The sequence below is a fragment of the Myotis myotis genome, unplaced genomic scaffold (genome assembly GCF_014108235.1).
Source record: "Myotis myotis isolate mMyoMyo1 unplaced genomic scaffold, mMyoMyo1.p scaffold_m19_p_4, whole genome shotgun sequence".
Taxonomy (NCBI): Eukaryota; Metazoa; Chordata; class Mammalia; order Chiroptera; family Vespertilionidae; genus Myotis; species Myotis myotis.
Genome location: NW_023416346.1, coordinates 21,163,516 through 21,181,331, shown reverse-complemented (window position 1 = coordinate 21,181,331; position 17,816 = coordinate 21,163,516). Strand labels below are relative to the sequence as shown.

Here is a 17,816-nt window from a genome sequence, read left to right as displayed (position 1 = left end):
TTTTTTTAAATATATAAATGGGAGATGGCGACATAACCACAAAATGATGTACGTGGAGTCTGACATAACCCAAGGACTGCCTATATTGTGTTCCCTGAAATGAGAACTGATGTTTTATTTTAAGCAGTAACCAAATACTCAGGCCAGCTCCAAAGACTGAAATGTTAATTTTAACCTTTAGGATTTGGGTGGCTTTCCTATGCCTCAAAGGTTCTGGTTTCAGGGCCATGTCTGGTCCTGGGTTCAGCTGAAGTTCATCCTGAAGTGCCAGTAGAAAAGACTAAATCTCCCTAGCCGGTTTTTCTTAGTGGATAGAGCATCAGCTTGCAGACAGAAGGGTCCCAGGTTCAATTCTGGTCAAGGGCATTTACCTCAGTTGCAAGTTCCTCCCTAGCCCGGGTCCTGGTCAGGGCTTGTGCGGGAGGCAACTAAATCAATGTATTTTTCTCTGTGCTTCCCTCTCTCCCTAAAAAAAAAAAAAAAAAAAAAAAAAAAAAATCAATAAAAAAATATCCTCAGGTGAGGATTAAAAAAAGAAAAAGAAAAGACTAAATCTAGGTAGAAGTTTAGATAGCTGAGCAGATTTGAGGGACTATGAGGGCAGAGTGACCTAACATTGCAACTAGTGAGGACCAGCATGACAATGTGGTCTTCCTCCTTTGTGGTGAAAGAAGGGATTCAGAAGCTAGAAATCCACCAGGACCTGACATCTCTATTTTTTTTTTTTTTTATGCATTGACATTTCTTTTACTGGGGAAAGACAAAGTATGCATTCTTTTCATACCACATAAATTATTATGATTATAAGACCAAGCAATAGTATACATAATCACAAATCTCTTTTGATATAAAAATACCCCCGAATGTCACACACATTGAAACGGAATTTTTGGACTGGAACCGGATTCTTTGTCCACCGGAATCAAAAAATAAATCCATGGACAGAGGAAGTATAGCAAAGGTGGAGATTTATTGAAGAACAAGTACAGACTCCCACGTGGCGAGAGGGAAAGAGTCCCACAGAATGGACTCCTGCGTGGGGAGGGGGAAAGGGTCCCACCGACTTCCTGTTTCCATGGTTTCTAAAGGCAGAAGTTTCTGTGTCTTGAAATCCCCTCCGATTGGTCAATATTCCCTTTCAAATTGGTTACTATAGTGACTCCTGAGGCTCTCCTCCCTCATAGTCCTTCCGTTCCTTCTGGACTTTAGTCCTTCTTCTTTATTTCATAAATAATAGACCTTTTTTGGCTACTTCCAGGTCTCTTGTCTTATGGAAATATACCTGTGGCTGCTTCCTTGTCTTATGGAAATGTAACTGCACCTGACTTCCTTGTGTTATGGAAATGTACCTTATCCCAGTCTGTAACCCTGTGTTTTTCCATGGACCCCAATTCTAAAAATTTTCTAAGCCTGCCTATATTCCCCTAAAATTCCTATTTCAACATAATTTAAACTACAATTTAAAGAGATATATCAGGTCACATTCCTACTTATCCATATCAGAGAAGAATTATTATTTGACAAACAGAATAGAATATGAAATGAAACCTTCTGAAAATCATTGCTGACATTGCAGTCCAATTCTCACCCTTTATTTCTTCAGAAAGAATGTCATAGACTAAAGCTACAGATAAACATGAAGCACTTTATTTTGTTTTATTCCAATTTAGCAAATTGGACAGAAAAATTCCTTAGAGATCTTTGATTATGGATTATCCCTTTAGAATGCCCTTATAGGAGTTGTTTCACAACAAGAAGGTTATTGTGAATTGACATTTTTTGCCCTTTGAAGAAAGGGTAATGGTGAAAATTACTTTTATGAGACCTTATGGAAATCTTACTCATTGTGACAGTAGATGAGTATATTTAGAGGTAGAAACATTGTTGAGGAATTGTCTTTTTGAAACAAAAAGAAAATAGGCTTCTAAATTGAGGTGAGACAGACACCTGTCATTGTTTTATTCTCAAGTGGGTATTTCTATCATTTTTTAAAGTGAGATCTTCAGTCATTTCTTACATCTGCAAGAAGTGCATAAGCTTGGTTATTTTAAACACAATTGGGGGCAATCTTAGCCCAAATCCATTAATTAAATTTGCTGAATAACATTGACCTAGAAATGCTTCAGGTTAAGGCTGATTATTTAATCCCAAAAATGGAGTAGGAAGACGCCATTCATTTGAATTTCACTTGTTGCCTGCAATACATTATATAAAATGAGAATAACTGTTCTTAATGATATTAATTAGGTCAACAGAGGTAAAATATTACTCAAATAAATATGGAAGAAAGTTATGTATTTGTCTCATGCGGTGTCTGCATAAAAAAAGTTAAGTAGGAAGTTGGATGATTTGTATCAAAAAGCATTGGTAACTGTCACTCATGGCTACTTAAGGAATTGGCAAATATCCTAGAAAAACCACAAGCTATTATCATTAGGAGACCATGGCTCCTCAGAGGGGAAATTTGGAGCCTATATATCCCAAAGGAAAAGATTAGCCCCACATAATATCAGACTGATCAGGTTCATAGTATAATTTGGAAAGATGTGATCCATAAAAGTTTTCAGTATTGCTCTCAATTATATTCCACATGGCATTCTTATAAAATTATAATGACATTACTTTGAGTGAAAACAGGGACTAAGTTATTGAGGCACTTGAAGTCAATTTTGCTGATTAGGTATTTTAGTAACCCATGAAGAATGGCCTTGATAGGATTCAATGCCCTTATTGACCCTCACCATAATTTCAGATATAATTAAGTTATTCGGAATTTCCAATATTCCAGAAAGTATAAATGCATTTTTTAAATTTTTTTAATACATTTTTATTGATTTCAGAGAGGAAGGGTGTCCCAGTTGATCCCAAATTCTATTAATTACTTGTTCTATCTTAGTCTGGTGGGGACAAGCGCAGGTGTCTGAGAGTCAGCAATAACAATGTCCCCCTCAGATCTTTAAGGCCTAAGGCAACCGAGCCAAGTCATAAACATCAATACACAAAGACAGACGTCAGTCTGCCACCACACAGGGGTTTATTACCAGTTCCTAGTGGATCCTAGCACCAGCGCTGCCACGCCGCGATGCACACCGACAAGGACCAAGACGAAAACGGGAGCGGCCATGGCCAGGTCTCCTTCTCGGCGGAGCATCTCAGGGTCGTCTGGCAGAGCAACGTGGAGTCCTCTTGTCTCTGGGCAGGAGACACTGAGTGTCAAAAGTCTGGGGTTTTTATGTGGTCGAGTAAACATGATGGTCTTTATCGGTGGCTGCCGGCTGTGGTGTGCTGTACTGGTGCGATATGGGTCTAGGGTACAAGTTCTGGGCGTTCACTCATTTGGGAAAGTACATTCAGGTTTTGTGGGTCTGACATAGGGTTACAATTTAATATTGAAATATGGGGGTCACTACATAATAATACAATCATAACTATAACAAAGGGAGAGGGAGAGAGAGAAACATCAATGATGAGAGAGAATCATTGATCGGCTGCCTCCTGCATGCCCCCTACTGGGGACCTTGCCTGCAACCAAGGTATGTGCCCTTGACCGGAATCAAACCTGGGACCCTTCAATCCACAGGCCAACACTCTATCCACTGAGCCAAGCCAGCTAAGGCTATAAATGTAATTTTAAGTAACCTTAAAAATAAGATAAATTTTTAAAATGAGTCTAAATATGATGAAATTTGGGTAGAATGTGTACAAAATGGCTGACATTAAAAAATGACATTAAAAAATATTTCAGGGTGAAATTGAATGTGTATAAGCAACATTTCTACTCTGAATCAAAAGACAGTGTGACACTGACATTAAGCCATATATTTTTCGCAAACCACATTAGTCCATGTGGTATCCTGCCCTTTCACAAACATACTGGTTTTACTCTCTTTCACCTCTTAATTATCTTCTCAAAAGACTGGACAATTGTTTTCTCTTAATCTTAAAACCAAACTCAGTTCTTGGCCTATTTTCATATACAAAACCTTTCAATGTTCTTCAAACAAAAGAGCCATCCATAGTCTAGAGACATTAACAATATATCTACTCTCTCTAGAGAAGGTAGTTGATTTTATTTACTTTTTTTCTCCCTTACATTTATCTAGGCTAGGGGAAGGACAAAATATTTTTGAAGAGAAAGCCAAATATCAGTGCTAGAGAAGAAAGGAGAGGTTAGGCAAAATGATCTCAAATAATTGTGGTTCTAAACCTAAACATAGAAGGTTGTTTTTTTAAAGTAAGAGGTAAAAGTTCAAATTTCTTTAGTGGTTAGATCTGTCACCTAGTGTCCATCATATATTCTATACAGAATAAAGAAAAAAAAGTAGTTTGTGAAACCATTTCATCAAATGTTCACTACAGGGCAGAAAAATAACTTTAGCCTTGTACACATTAAATCTCTTATAGTCTGAAGTGACCACTTATATTTTTCTTTTATACACTCCTGTATTTTACATGGACATTATATTCATTGAAATTTATAAATTTTGAGATTTAAAAAGATCTTGGTATATATCCCTTATTAATGTCAAAAAATTAGCTAACAACTGAGGTTTAAGTCATTCAAAAACATTTATTGACTGCTATTTCCCAACAAAATGATGTAGTTAACATATTTTACTGGAATCAGAAACTAAATGTTTCAGGCCTATATTTATTTTTTGCTTACTATGAGGCCTTTATAAAATTATGTAACTTTTCTGGGTCCCAATTTCCTCACGCAAAAGCTTTAGGGATCATGTTCACCATGTGTGATTGAAAATAGATATAACTTCATAAAAATGAGAGTATTTGAAGCATAATTAACTACTGTCAATTCTATAACTATACAAAACAAAAGGAATTTTGCTTGAGCAGTAAAGAATGAAGAAGCAACAGACCAAGTTTATGAATTTTTACAAAAAGTATATGATTTTTTAATAAACTTAACTAAAAGAAATTGATAAATATTTTTGAAAGCAACTGGAACTTCTAGTTCTAATTTATAATCCTGTATAGTAAAGAGGTAATATGCAAATTGACCATCACACCCTCTCACAAAGATGGCCACCCCCATGTGGTCACAAGATGGCTGGCAGGGGAGGGCAGTTGTGGGTGATCAGGCCAGCAGGGGAGGGCAGTTAGGGGCGACCAGACCAGCAGGGGAGGGCAGTTGGGGGCAACCAGGCCAGCAGGGAAGGGCAGTTGGGAGTGACTGCTGCTGCAGGAGAGGACAGTTTGGGGCCATCGAGCCAGCAGGGGAGCAGTTAGGCATCGACCAGGCTGGCAGTGGAGTGGTTAGGGGGTGATCAGGCTGGCAGGCAGAAGCGGTTAGGGGCAATCAGGCAGGCAGGCAGGCGAGCGGTTGGGAGCCAACAGTCCCAGATTGTGAGAGGGATGTCCAATTGCCGGTTTAAGCCTGATCCCTGTGGGCCTTAACTGGCAGTCTGACATCCCCCGATGGGTCCCAGATTGGAGAGGATGCAGACTGGGCTGAGGGACACCCCCCCACCCCCGGGCACGAATTTCATCCCCCCCCACCACCATGCATGAATTTCATGTACTGGGCCTGTAGTAATCTATAAATGATAAACTATTTAAGCCATAATTTTTCTCTTTCAAATAATTGACCCCATTATATAGTAGACATTAGTGGAAAAGCAACATTGTGAAATATACAGGAGCATTATGGCCAAATAATTATGTAAGGATCACCATTCACTGTGTCTATGATCTTAGGATATAAATGTGTTTTCTTTTTTTTTTTCAGTTTCTTTATCTGTGAAATTATGATAATGCCTATATTACAATGTTGTGATGATTAAGTTTCTTCATTACTGGTTAAAATGTAATATGGTCAGTAGTGTATCATACTGATTTCTGTAAATTTACTATGATTATACAAGGTGTTAACATTAAAAAAAAAAAACTGGGTGAAGAGAATGGGAACCCTCTGTATAATACGGGGATTCTCTGTACAATTTTGCAACAATTTTGTGTCTAAAATCATTTCAAAATAAAAAATAGAAAAGAGAAGACATTTGGAGAATAGTTAGAGAGATCATAAAATAGAATAGGCGTTAAAAGATATTTAAAGTTTGTATTAACTTTTCTCATTCCCCAAACCCCCACATTGAGGTATGTCAGCCTATTCCATGCCTCCATGCTTTGGGTCTTATTTTGTTGGTCAATTCCTTTTGCTCATTAGATTCCACAAATAAGTGAGATCATGTTATATCTGTCTTTCTCAGATTGGCTTATTTAGCTTAACATAATATTCTCCAGGTCCCATTTGACCCAGTGAGCCCACTTCTATGAATATGTTCCAAGAAATCAAAAACACCACTCAGAAAGAATATATCTACATCTTATTACAGTTATTCAATCAAATACTAAACAGTAGGCTGTAAGTCAAGAAAATTCAAAATGTGAGAGGGCACATAACATGGGACTGCATTTAGCCTCTGGATGCTGAGAGCCACCTCTGGCAAAAACCCAACAATATGATGGGGGCCTCAGTTATAACTGCAAGAAAGTGGATTCTTCCAACAACATGAATAAGCTGGAAAGTGGATTCTTCCTTAGACTCTCCAGATAAGAGTCTGACCTGGCTACCACCTTAAATGTGGAATCTGGAGCAGAAGATCCAGTTGAGCTCAGGTGGACTGGACACCTATAGAACTGTGAGATAATAAATGAATGTTGTTTTAAGCCATTAGTAGTACTATTTATGCAAAAATAGAAAGTTAGTATAAATATATATTTCAGGTTATATACATGAAGTGTTGTATAACATATCTTATTATTTATGCAAGGATATTAAGAGTGGTGATAGTGGTGGTTGTTGCTGTATTTGGTATAGGTGTAGTGGCTATGATGGTTAGGTGTTTCATTAGAGGATGAGACCATACACTCTAATTCATCTATTATTCCAGTGTATGCCTTAAAATCTGGAATTGTCAAATTATATATGGAGGCCAGGCATGGATGTTCTTAGAGCTTTCTGTTGCTGTTGTATAGCAAACACTTTTTTTTTTTAGATGCACAAGCCAAGTTCCTTAGCATTTTATTGATGCCATTCAGAGAGTTATTTGTCACTGAAAAGTCTGTTTGTCATTCCGGACAGGAAGAAGCAAACAGAGCTGCTCTGCAGGGCAGTCTAAGGACTCCTTCTAGAGTGTGTTAGGATCCTGGAAGAAGGTTAGATGGCCTTCTGTCTGGATTCCTGGGGGGTTAAGCCTGAGTTTTCAGCCACTTGTGGGTGCAGGTTGGGCTCAGAGAAGTGCCAGGAGCATCTGTCTGTGCATCACCTCCGATGCCCGCATCTCCTGGCTAGTTCAGGCCCCACTGGGATGTGCAGGCTGTCTCATGGGCATCTCTTTGAGGTGACTGTTGATCCTGGACTTGTGGGTCTTGACAACGTTTCGGGACTTTCTCAAATCCAAGAGCATCCACATATCAGGTACAAGCACAGAACAGGAGCCTTCAGGCACCGCAGTTCCATTTCTAGCACAAATGTACAGGTTTGCAGAAGTCATAGCTCAGCCCAAGGAAATTGTCTATGACTCAGGCCCAGGACTGTTCTGGGTTACGTCCTGGTGGCATGGTGGGCTCTGGACATTCCCAAATCCAAGATGGATCTCTCAAGGTGGATGGATGTGTTTCCATCACTTTAGTCTCATGAGCGGGTGGAGATGTGATGTGAAGCTGATCTAGGTGAAGAGGCAAATGATCTCAAACACATTTTATGGGCTCATATACTCTTTCTTTCCCTGTCTTTGGGGATCTTAGTCTCTTGTTTTGTCCCAGTTGTAGTGACCAAATTGGTTGGTTTTTGCGGGTCACCAACTTCAATATAGGTACAACCTGATAGCACATCATTTAATGATAGCCCTAGGTATCTCTTGCCTCCTTCCCAAGAGATACTGAGATGTGAGACACTTAGATCTACTTAGTTCCAATACACACTATAAAAAATGAGAGATAGTGTTTGGCAGATAAATTATCCTTCTTTCTTCCCACTAGCCAGACTGTCCTGAGATACATTAGTTGACGTATTATCTTGGGAAATGTTTTCACAGAATCAAGTAAGTAAACGATGCTTGTTTTATTAAGCAGTAGCTGGCTTGATAATGACAACTTTTATTTTATTTTTCTCTTCATCTGTTTTGTTCTCACTTTCTCACATTCCTGCTACTCCTGGGACTAGTCACATAACAACAAATAACACATTAGCTTTTGCCTGAAGTTCTGTCTTCTGGGGAACCTACGCTAAAACATGGGACCCTTGTATGGATTATGTCATTTGCTTTAGTAATTGAGGTAGAACTAGCTTTACCCACAAGGCTGGGGATTTTCCACTTATGATTCAGCAGAAGGCATCCAAACTATTTTTTAGAAGTCTTATATAATAATACTAGAAGCCCGGTGCATGGAATTTGTGCAAGGTAGAGTCCCTAGGCCTGTCCGGCAATCAGGGCAGATCAGGGCCTTCCAGCTGGCAGCCAGGACCTGCTTTCCCCAGCTACCAGCTGCCAGCCAGGGCCTCCCTTCCCCGGCTGCCAGCTGCTGGCCAGGGCCTTCCTTCATTCTGAGCCACCCCCTGGTGGTCATCACATACCATAGCAAGCGATTGAATTCCCAGTCTCCTGGTCAAACTCCTGAGGGGACACTTTGCATATTAGCCTTTTATATACTAGTATATAGATTTGCACTGAAAGAAAACGTCCCTCAGTGTATTATATCCTAGTTTTACCCATTTAACTTATTGTATCCATCAGAGTCATCTGGGTTTTGCCCTGTCTAAATCCTGACTGGATAATTTCTTCCTCTCTACTTTGTCTTGGCAGCACTGTAAAATGTGTCTAGCAGCCTACCCTGCCTTCTCACTACAGAACTGTTGTCAGAAGTAAATGAGATAATCCATGTAAGTATCCTTTTAGATAATGTTATGCCTATAGTGTTTGTGTTAATGTGGTTTCTAAATGTTGATTAGAGATTCGAGTGGGTTATATGACATCTACAGAAACAAGTGTTAAGCAATTTTCAGCTTTTAGTATTGTGGCATTTGTATCTTTATAGACCTTCAGAGCACTGGTATACCCTCTTTCCACTGACCTTTGTAAAGTGATGTTTCTACTGGTCATCCCAGGAAATGGTTCTAGGTTCCTCTTCCCACTCTTGAATATACTCTCTCCTCTCTTTTTTTTTAATACATGCTGCCCATTATTTTTAAAAAAATATTTATTGTTGAAAGTATTACATATGTCTTCCTTTTCCCCCATTGACCCCTTCTAGCCCTCCCCTCCCTGCCTTTCTACTGCTGAGCATAGCCTCCAGCCATGACTGAAGAGAGAGATAAATTAGTGACACTGAGATAGCCTTAGAGCTCAGCCTATGACCCGACCTGGGCAGGAAGCTAAACCAACAGCCCCACTCAACTGTGAAATATAACCTCTCTTCATACCTGATTAGGGAGCCTTAATACTGACCATGTGCAGCCTCAGACACCAGCATATGGTATGCCCTAGCTGTGGAGCCCAGTTTAAGGCCCTGCCACCAGTGAAGCCTAGCCTACAACCCTGCCTTATTGCTGAGAACAGCCTAAGCCAGGCCAAGAGCCCAGCCAGCAACCCTGACAAATTGTGGAGCGTAGGCTGTAACTCCACTTGACAATGAAGAGTGAGTTCACATGATCTCACTCATATGTGGAATATAATGAACAACATAATCGATGAGCAAAACTAGATCCAGAGACATAGAAGGATTGAACAGACTGTCAAATCTCAGAGGGAAGGCAGGGGAGGTTAGGCGGGTGGGAAGAGATCAACTAATGAACATGTATGCATATATGCATAACCCATGGACACAGAAAATAAGGGGGCAAAGGCCTGGGGTGGGGCCAAGGGTGGGCCGGGAAAGGTCAATGGGGGTAAAAGGGACATATGTAATACTTGCAACAATAAAGACTTTAAAAAAAGATATTTAAAAAATGGCTTGTAGTTTGTTATGACTATAGGATATACTTACTTCGTGGTGGATGTAGAACAACATGGGAAATGAAGATGGAAAGGCATGACTGGATCAGATTTTACTTTACTCTGCAAGCAATAGGGAGCCACACAATATTCATAGCAGGAACTCAGATGACCAGATCAGGGTTTGGAAATTGTAACTCTGGTAAGAGTGTGTAGATTGAAATGGCATTAGAACAGGAGTGAATTGTATAGCTGGCCACATTTTTCCTTGCCATTTGCCGCTGAGTTAATCTGTTGAGAGCCCATATTTTATAAGGCTCAGGAACCCTGTGAACCCCAATCTTGGGAACACTCACTGGCTATGAATCTGAAGGTGTGTTTTGTGCCTGGAGCCAGCCTCAGGTAGGTGGAGTTCTGCCACTCAGAGCTGAATATAATGGGCCCCTGTGGGACCTTAATGGCAGCTACTTGGGGGCACACATGGAAGGTGGGAAATGGGAATGAGCAGAAAAGCTGGAGATGGATGATTCCTTTATGCATATTTATTCTAAATGAGACAATGAACACACTTACCACAGTTCCTGGTGTCCTTTGCTTCCATCAGTGAAAAATCCTGAATTATCTGTCAGGCCTCATAAATGGCCTTGATCTAAAGTTTATCCAACCTTGACACTCAGCCAATGCCTGACTACTGACAGCACAGCTGAATAATGTGAGATATTTCCTTTTATTTCTTGAAGAGGAAGCCTGGCAATGGGATCAATGTAGGCTTTACAGTCCAACCCCAGTTAGAATCCATATTCAACCAGTTGCAGACATTAGTTTATCTACCCTGGGATAAGAATGCTCAACTCAGAATGAATACGTACTTTTCTTTTTTTTTTTTTTTTTTTTTTTAAATACATTTTATTGATTTTTTACAGAGAGGAAGGGAGAGAGATAGAGAGTTAGAAACATCGATGAGAGAGAAACATCGATCAGCTGCCTCCTGCACATCTCCTACTGGGGATATGCCCGCAACCCAGGTACATGCCCTTGACCGGAATCGAACCCGGGACCTTTCAGTCCGCAGGCCAACGCTCTATCCACTGAGCCAAACCGGTTTCGGCTGAATACGTACTTTTCAGGAGACAACAACTGTCAAATTATGGGGGCATAAGTTAGGTCACAATAAATGACACTGATCATTTTAATGGTTATGCTAATAAAAATATTATGACCTTTAAAGACAATTAGCATATATAGATTACTATATACAGGCATTGTGCTAGCTGCTTTACATACACAGACACATTTAAAATTCACATTTTAAAGGTAAGAAAACAGGTTTGGAGAGATTAATTTGCATGAAAATCATAAACCTATCAGGTCACAGGGCTGAGACTTGATTCCAAAACTATGTGACATCAGAATACATATGTTTAACCATTATGTGGTATAACCATAAGAGCAGAGATGTGCCTTTAAAAAATTTTCACTTTTGTCCTTTTGTCTTCATAACTAATCTAGGTGCTTCTCCTTATAAGATAGAAATGATGCTTACCATTTTGCAGCTTTGATTAGTGCTATTAGTAAAACTTAGCTGCATGGTTTTATTCTTACAATCATATATGTCATTTTTATTTATGTATTTATTTATTTAAAATATATTTTTATTGATTTCAGAGCAGAAGGGAGAGGGAGAGAGAATCATCACTGATGAGAGAGAAACATTGATAGGCTGCCTCCTGCATGCCCCACACTGGGGATCAAGCTCCGCAAGTTGGGCATGTGCCCTGATCAGGAATCCAACCATGACCTCCTGGTTCATAGGTTGCCGCTCAACCACAGAGCCATGCCTGCCAGGCCATGTATGTCATTTTTAAAAAGAATTTCAAAATACTCTGCCAGTTTGACTATTTTGAAAAACAAATGATTATACTTACTGTTGGTGACAGAAATGAAAAAAAAAAGCAGGAATATTTAATTTTATATTCTTCTTCAGCAACAATTAGTAAAGCTAATCACATTACTCATAACTAATATATTAGTGGTAAAGGGGGAAGATCATGTCATTCTTTTCACCAGTTAGAAATAAGTAATTTTGATTTTAATAGCACAGGCATTGTGCCATAGAAAAAAGTATTCTACCACTGTTCTTACTTTTTCTTATTTTTTCTTATGACTCACTGCCAATCAATCAGCTGCTATGACACTTGAGGCCATGATGGTCCCAACAGTCTCTCTAGGATTCTTTACCCAGGTTAGGCTGTTGCAATCTTAGATTTCTCTGAAAATCATTTCTTGAGAAGTCACTGAGTACCTAGTAGTGAACTGTTACCCTGATGTTGTGTGTATTAAACCATCTCAGAGATACCCCCAGTTTAGCTAACCTGACTGTTTTTAGGTCCAGGGCAAAGCCTTATAATGGAACCAGCTTGTAATTTTGGAGTGATTATAGAAGACTCTTACAGTAATCTTATGCCCAGCATAGAAGCTTTTGTTTCTGCAATCTCCTATCAAGGGGGGGGGGAGGATATACATTTAATTTTTTGCTAATATTTCTGTTTAGAAGACCAATTCTGCTGCAGTGCCTGCCTACCAAAATTTATTCAGCCATAATTCATTTAATTCTTAAAAATATTAAGAAAGGTGGATGCCATTGATGTCCCCCATTTACTGATAAGAAACTTAAAATCAGAGAAGTTAAGTGATTTGCCTAAGATCATGCAGCCAACAAGTGGCAGATTGGGGATTTTTAACCAGGTTCTTTCTTTTTTTTCTATAATACATCATCTATATATTGTATTTGGTGTTCACTACTCCAAATCAAATATCTTTCCATCACCATTTGCCCCCCTTTAAGCTCTTTACCTCCTCCCAGCCCCCTTTCCCTCTGGTAATCACCATACTGTTGTCTGTGAGGTTTTTTTGTTTGTTTGTTTAATTCTTTCACCTTTTTACCCAACTCCTCCATCCCCTTCCTTTATGCCAGCTGTCAGTCTGTTCTTTATATCTTTGAGTCTGTTTCTATTTTGTTTGCTAGTGTATTTTGTTCATTAGATTCCATATATGAGTGAAATCATATGCTACTTGTCTTTCTCTGCCTTATTTACCTTAACATAATACTCTGCAAGTCCATTCATGTTGTCACAAAGAATAAGATTTTCTTCTTTTTTATAGTTGAATAGTATTCCATTGTGTAAATGTATCACAGCTATTTTATCCACTCATCTACTGATGAACACTTTGGCTGCTTCCAAATCTTGGCTATTGTAAGTAACATTGCAATGAAGATAGGGATGCATATATTCCTTTGAATTAGCGTTTCAGGTTTCTGTAGATATATTTCCAGAAGTGGGATCACTGGGTCATAAGGCAGTTCCATTTTCAATTTTTTGAAATAACTCCATACTGTTTTACACAGTGGCTGTACCAATCTGCATTCACATTAACAGTGCATGAGAGGTTCCTTTTTTCCACATCCTCACTGACATTATTGTTTGTTGATTTATTGACAACTAGAGGACTGGTGCATGAAATTCATGCACTTGGGGTGGGATGCCGGATGTTGGCCAGCCTGAGAGGGACTGCAGGAGGGCTCCAAGGCCTGTCCAGCCCATCTCCCTCAGTCCTGAGCAGCCAGACCCCAACAGCAAGCTAACCTACTAGTTGGAGCATCTGCCTCCTGGTGGTCAGTGCATGTTATAGCAAGAAGTTGAGCAGCCTTAGGATATCATTAGCATATTATGCTTTGATTGGTTGAATGGCCGACCAGACGACTAGACACTTAGCATATTAGGCCTTTATTATATAGGATAGCCATTCTTATAAGTGTGAGGTGACAACTCACTGTGGTTTTAATTTGCATTTTTCTGATGATTAGTAACATTGAGCATCTTTTCATATGTCTTTGGCCATCTGTATGTCCTCTTTGGAAAAGTGTCTATTCAGGTCCTTTGCCCATTTCTTAATTGGGTTGTTTATCTTATTGGTGTAGAGTTGTATGCATTCTTTATACATTTTGGATATTAGCCCCTTATCACATGTATCATTGGCAAATATGTTCTCCCATTCAGAGGGTTGTCTTTTCATTTTGTGGATGGTTTCTTTTGCTGTGCAAAACGTTTTAGTTTGATGTAGTCTTATTTGTTTATTTTTTTCTTTTGTTTCCTTTGCCTGAGGAGATATATCAGAAAAAATATTACTATGAGAAATGTCTGAGATTTTACCACCTATGTTTTCTTCTATGATTTTATAGTATCAAGTGTAACATTTTGGGTTTATTCTTGTATATGGTGTAAGAAGTTTCTTTTTTATACTTGTATCTGTTTAATTTTCCCCACACCATTTATTGAATAGACTACTTTTATCCCATTATATATCCTTGCCTCCTTTGTGAAATATTAATTGACCATAAATGTATGGGTTTCTTTTTGAGCACTTTATTTTGTTCCATTGATCTATATGTTGTTTTTATGCCAGTTCCATGCTATTTTTATTACTATGACCTTGTAATATAGTTTGGTATCAGGAAACCTGATTCCTCCAACTTTGTTCTTCTTTCTCAAGATTGCTTTGGCTATTTGGGGTCTTTTATGGTTCCACATACATGTTTTAAATATTTGTTCTACTTCTGTGAAATATGTCATTTGTGTCTTGATAGTAACTACGTTGAATTTATAGATTATTTTGGATAGTATGTACATTTTAATGATGTTAATTCGTTCTATCCATGAACACGGTGTATGCTTCCACTTATTTGTATCTTCTTCAGTTTCTTTTCTCAGTGTCTTGTGATTTTATGAGTACAGGTCTTTTACATCCTTGGTTCAATTTATTCTTAGGCATTTTATTTTTTGATGCAATTATAAATGGGATTGTCTCTCAGTTTTTCTTTCTGATAGTTCATAATTAATGTATAAAATAAAACTGATTTCTGTAAATTTATTTTGTATCCTGCTACTTTATTGAAATCATTTATCAGTTCTAGTAGTTTTTTGGTTGACTCTTTAGGGTTCTCCATAAACAGTATCATGCCATCTGTAAATAATGAGTTTTACTTCTTCCCTTCCAAGTCGAATGCCTTTTATTTCTTCTTCTTTGATTGCTGTGACTAGGACTTCCAGTATTATGTTGAATATGTCTTGTTCCCTATATTAAGGGAAACTCTTGTGATTTTGACCTACTGATTATGATGTTGGTTGGGGGTTTGCCATGTATGGCCTTTATTACATTGGTGAACTAGATTCTTTCTGATATTTCTTTCCTCAGTGTCTGGTAGTCTCTTATGATACCACTACCTTTGGAATTCCAATCACACTTGGCTTATTCCCTAATTGGGTACTTTTTATTTTCACCTTGTGTTATAATCCATCAATATAAAAGGCTAATACGCTAAGTGTCCTTCTCACCCTCCTACCAGTTGCTATGATGTGCACTGACCCCCAGGGGGAAGATGTTCAATGCAGCAGCTGCCGTGATGTACACAGAGAAATGGCACCACAGACCTGGCTGACAAAGCAACACTCGGCTTCCCCCAAATGGGACATAGACCCTGCCACCACCCTGGAACAACACTCCACCAAATCGCAGCTGGCACTGCCGAGACCCCATGGCACAAAATTCAGCCCATAGCCCATAGCCCAGCCCAGCCTAGAAATAGTTGCTGTGAGTGTCGGGTAATGACATCATGTAGCAATGTCTGGCTTCCTCTCCTTAGCGACTTGCCTCCTTGGAGTTCCAGGAACACAAGTGGAAACATTTTACACTTTAACCAAATGTCTGTGAAGCATTTTCCTGTGCCTCATCTCATTTTATCCTCACAGAAGTAATGGAGTAGGTAGATAGGAGACTCAGTGGAATCCTATTTTCTTTTCATTAGCCAGAAAACAGAGATTTAGAAAGCTTAGAAACTTGACCTGACTGAAAAGAAGTAAGAAATGGCGGACCTTGAAAATAACTTCAGGTTTTCTCACTGTGCAGTATATAGTCAAACACTGCTGCAGTTAAATATTTCACCCTTTGTTCTCCCTGAATGATCTATAATAATAATCCACTTTGTGTTGATATTTACTGCTGTGTTGCTAACAATTACCTGAAAGAGAAGTTGGGGTGCTTCACTGGGCTGGAAAAAATTTAGGTAAATCAGAAAGCAGGTCTACTTAAGCAAGTTTATTCTATATCTATAAAAGGCTAAGTTGACTCATGCATGTGTGATACATATAAAGCTCTCATTGGCGCCAATCGCATGTGTGTATTTCCATCTGTCATTGTTGATCATGAATTCGGTTGACACATATAGAGAAAGGGCGAATAGTGATATTAAAAGATTTCTTCTAATTAATTTCCTTTCAATGTGCATGAATTTGTGCACTGGGCCACTAGTGATATATATTTGTGTATTCTCCTGCAGTGTGTTTTTGTCTCTTTGAGGGTAAACAGCAGATCTTATTTCTCTATTCTCCATAGTATTGACCTTGGGACCTGGCCCTCTTATAACGGGAAGAATTTGAATAATATTTAAAATTTTAGCAGTCAACGGAAGGAGCCGCAGGCATCACGTTGCCACCCTGACCGAAGCGCAGGGGCACGGGTGGACGGACGCACGCACGGACTGACGGAGGGAGCAGAGCCGAATCCCAGCGGCCACTAGCTCTGAGCAGGTTCCCGCAAGGCTTGCACCCAAAGGCCGGCGGCGACTGTGCCCCACAGAATCTCCTGCGCTCCTCCCGCCCCAGTTCCTGTGCCTGCGCCCCGGGGCCGCTGCCTCCAAAGTGATTGTTGCCTCGTAGCCTCCGCTGGGTCCGGGAACATGAAGCTGCTGCCATCGGTGGTGCTGAAGCTCTTTCTAGCTGCAGTGCTCTCGGCGTTGGTGACTGGAGAGAGCCTGGAGTGGCTTCAGAGAGGGCTGGCGGGTGGGACCAGCAACCTGGGATCTCCCACTGACTCTATGGACCAGCTGCTGCCCCCCGGAGGCGTCAGAGGCCGGGAAGTCCTGGACTTAGAAGGGGCCGACCTGGATCTTTTCAGAGCTCCTTTCTCCTCCAAGCCACAAGCTCTGGCCACACCCAGCAAGGAAGAGCGTGGGAAAAGAAAGAAGAAAGGCAAAAAGGGGTTGGGAAAGAAGAGAGACCCGTGTCTTAGGAAATACAAGGACTTCTGCATCCATGGAGAATGCAAATATGTGAAGGAGCTCCAGGCTCCATCCTGCATTTGCCACCTGGGTTACCACGGAGAGAGGTGCCATGGGCTGAGTCTCCCGGTGGAAAATCGCTTGTCTACTTATGACCACACAACCATCCTGGCTGTGGTGGCTGTGGTGCTGTCGTCTGTCTGTCTGCTCGTCATTGTGGGGCTTCTCATGTTTAGGTACCATAGGAGAGGAGGTTATGATGTGGAAAATGAAGAGAAAGTGAAGTTGGGCATGACTACTTCCCACTGAGAGAGACCTGTGCTCAAGGAATCAGCTGGGGACTGCTACCTCTGATCACAGACTCTGCAGAGGGGAAGGACTTCACAACCAGCCATGAAGACTCCCTCATCCCCAGTTGCCGTCCAGATTGGGCCTCCCAGTATTGCTTTATCAGAGCCTTCAAGTTCCAAACAGAATATGCCCAATGGGATCTGGGTCAGAAAGAAGCAAAAGTGAGGGACCTTCATGCTCTTCTGATTCCCCTTCACCAAACCCTTCTTAACCCTATAAAGTTTGTTTAAACACTTGTCTTCTGGATTAAGATGCCAGTTAATTCCATATGCTCCAGGATCTTTGACTGAAAGAAAAAAAAAGGAGAGGAAGAAGGAAAGATTTGTGGACTGGAAGAAAGTAACAAAGATTGAAAAGCCACGGACTCAAGTAGTCACCAAGGGATCTGCCATTTGGAC

At 40.0% G+C, this 17,816-nt stretch overlaps 1 protein-coding gene across 1 annotated transcript; it reads left to right on the top strand.

Annotated features, from left to right (window-relative positions):
- Positions 1 to 16,651: 16,651 nt before the first annotated feature.
- LOC118654551 (proheparin-binding EGF-like growth factor) lies at positions 16,652 to 17,415 on the top strand. The gene has a single exon (XM_036305923.1). It carries the CDS (start codon positions 16,747 to 16,749, stop codon positions 17,374 to 17,376), a length of 630 nt encoding a protein of 209 aa, XP_036161816.1. The 5' UTR covers positions 16,652 to 16,746; the 3' UTR covers positions 17,377 to 17,415.
- Positions 17,416 to 17,816: the final 401 nt, after the last annotated feature.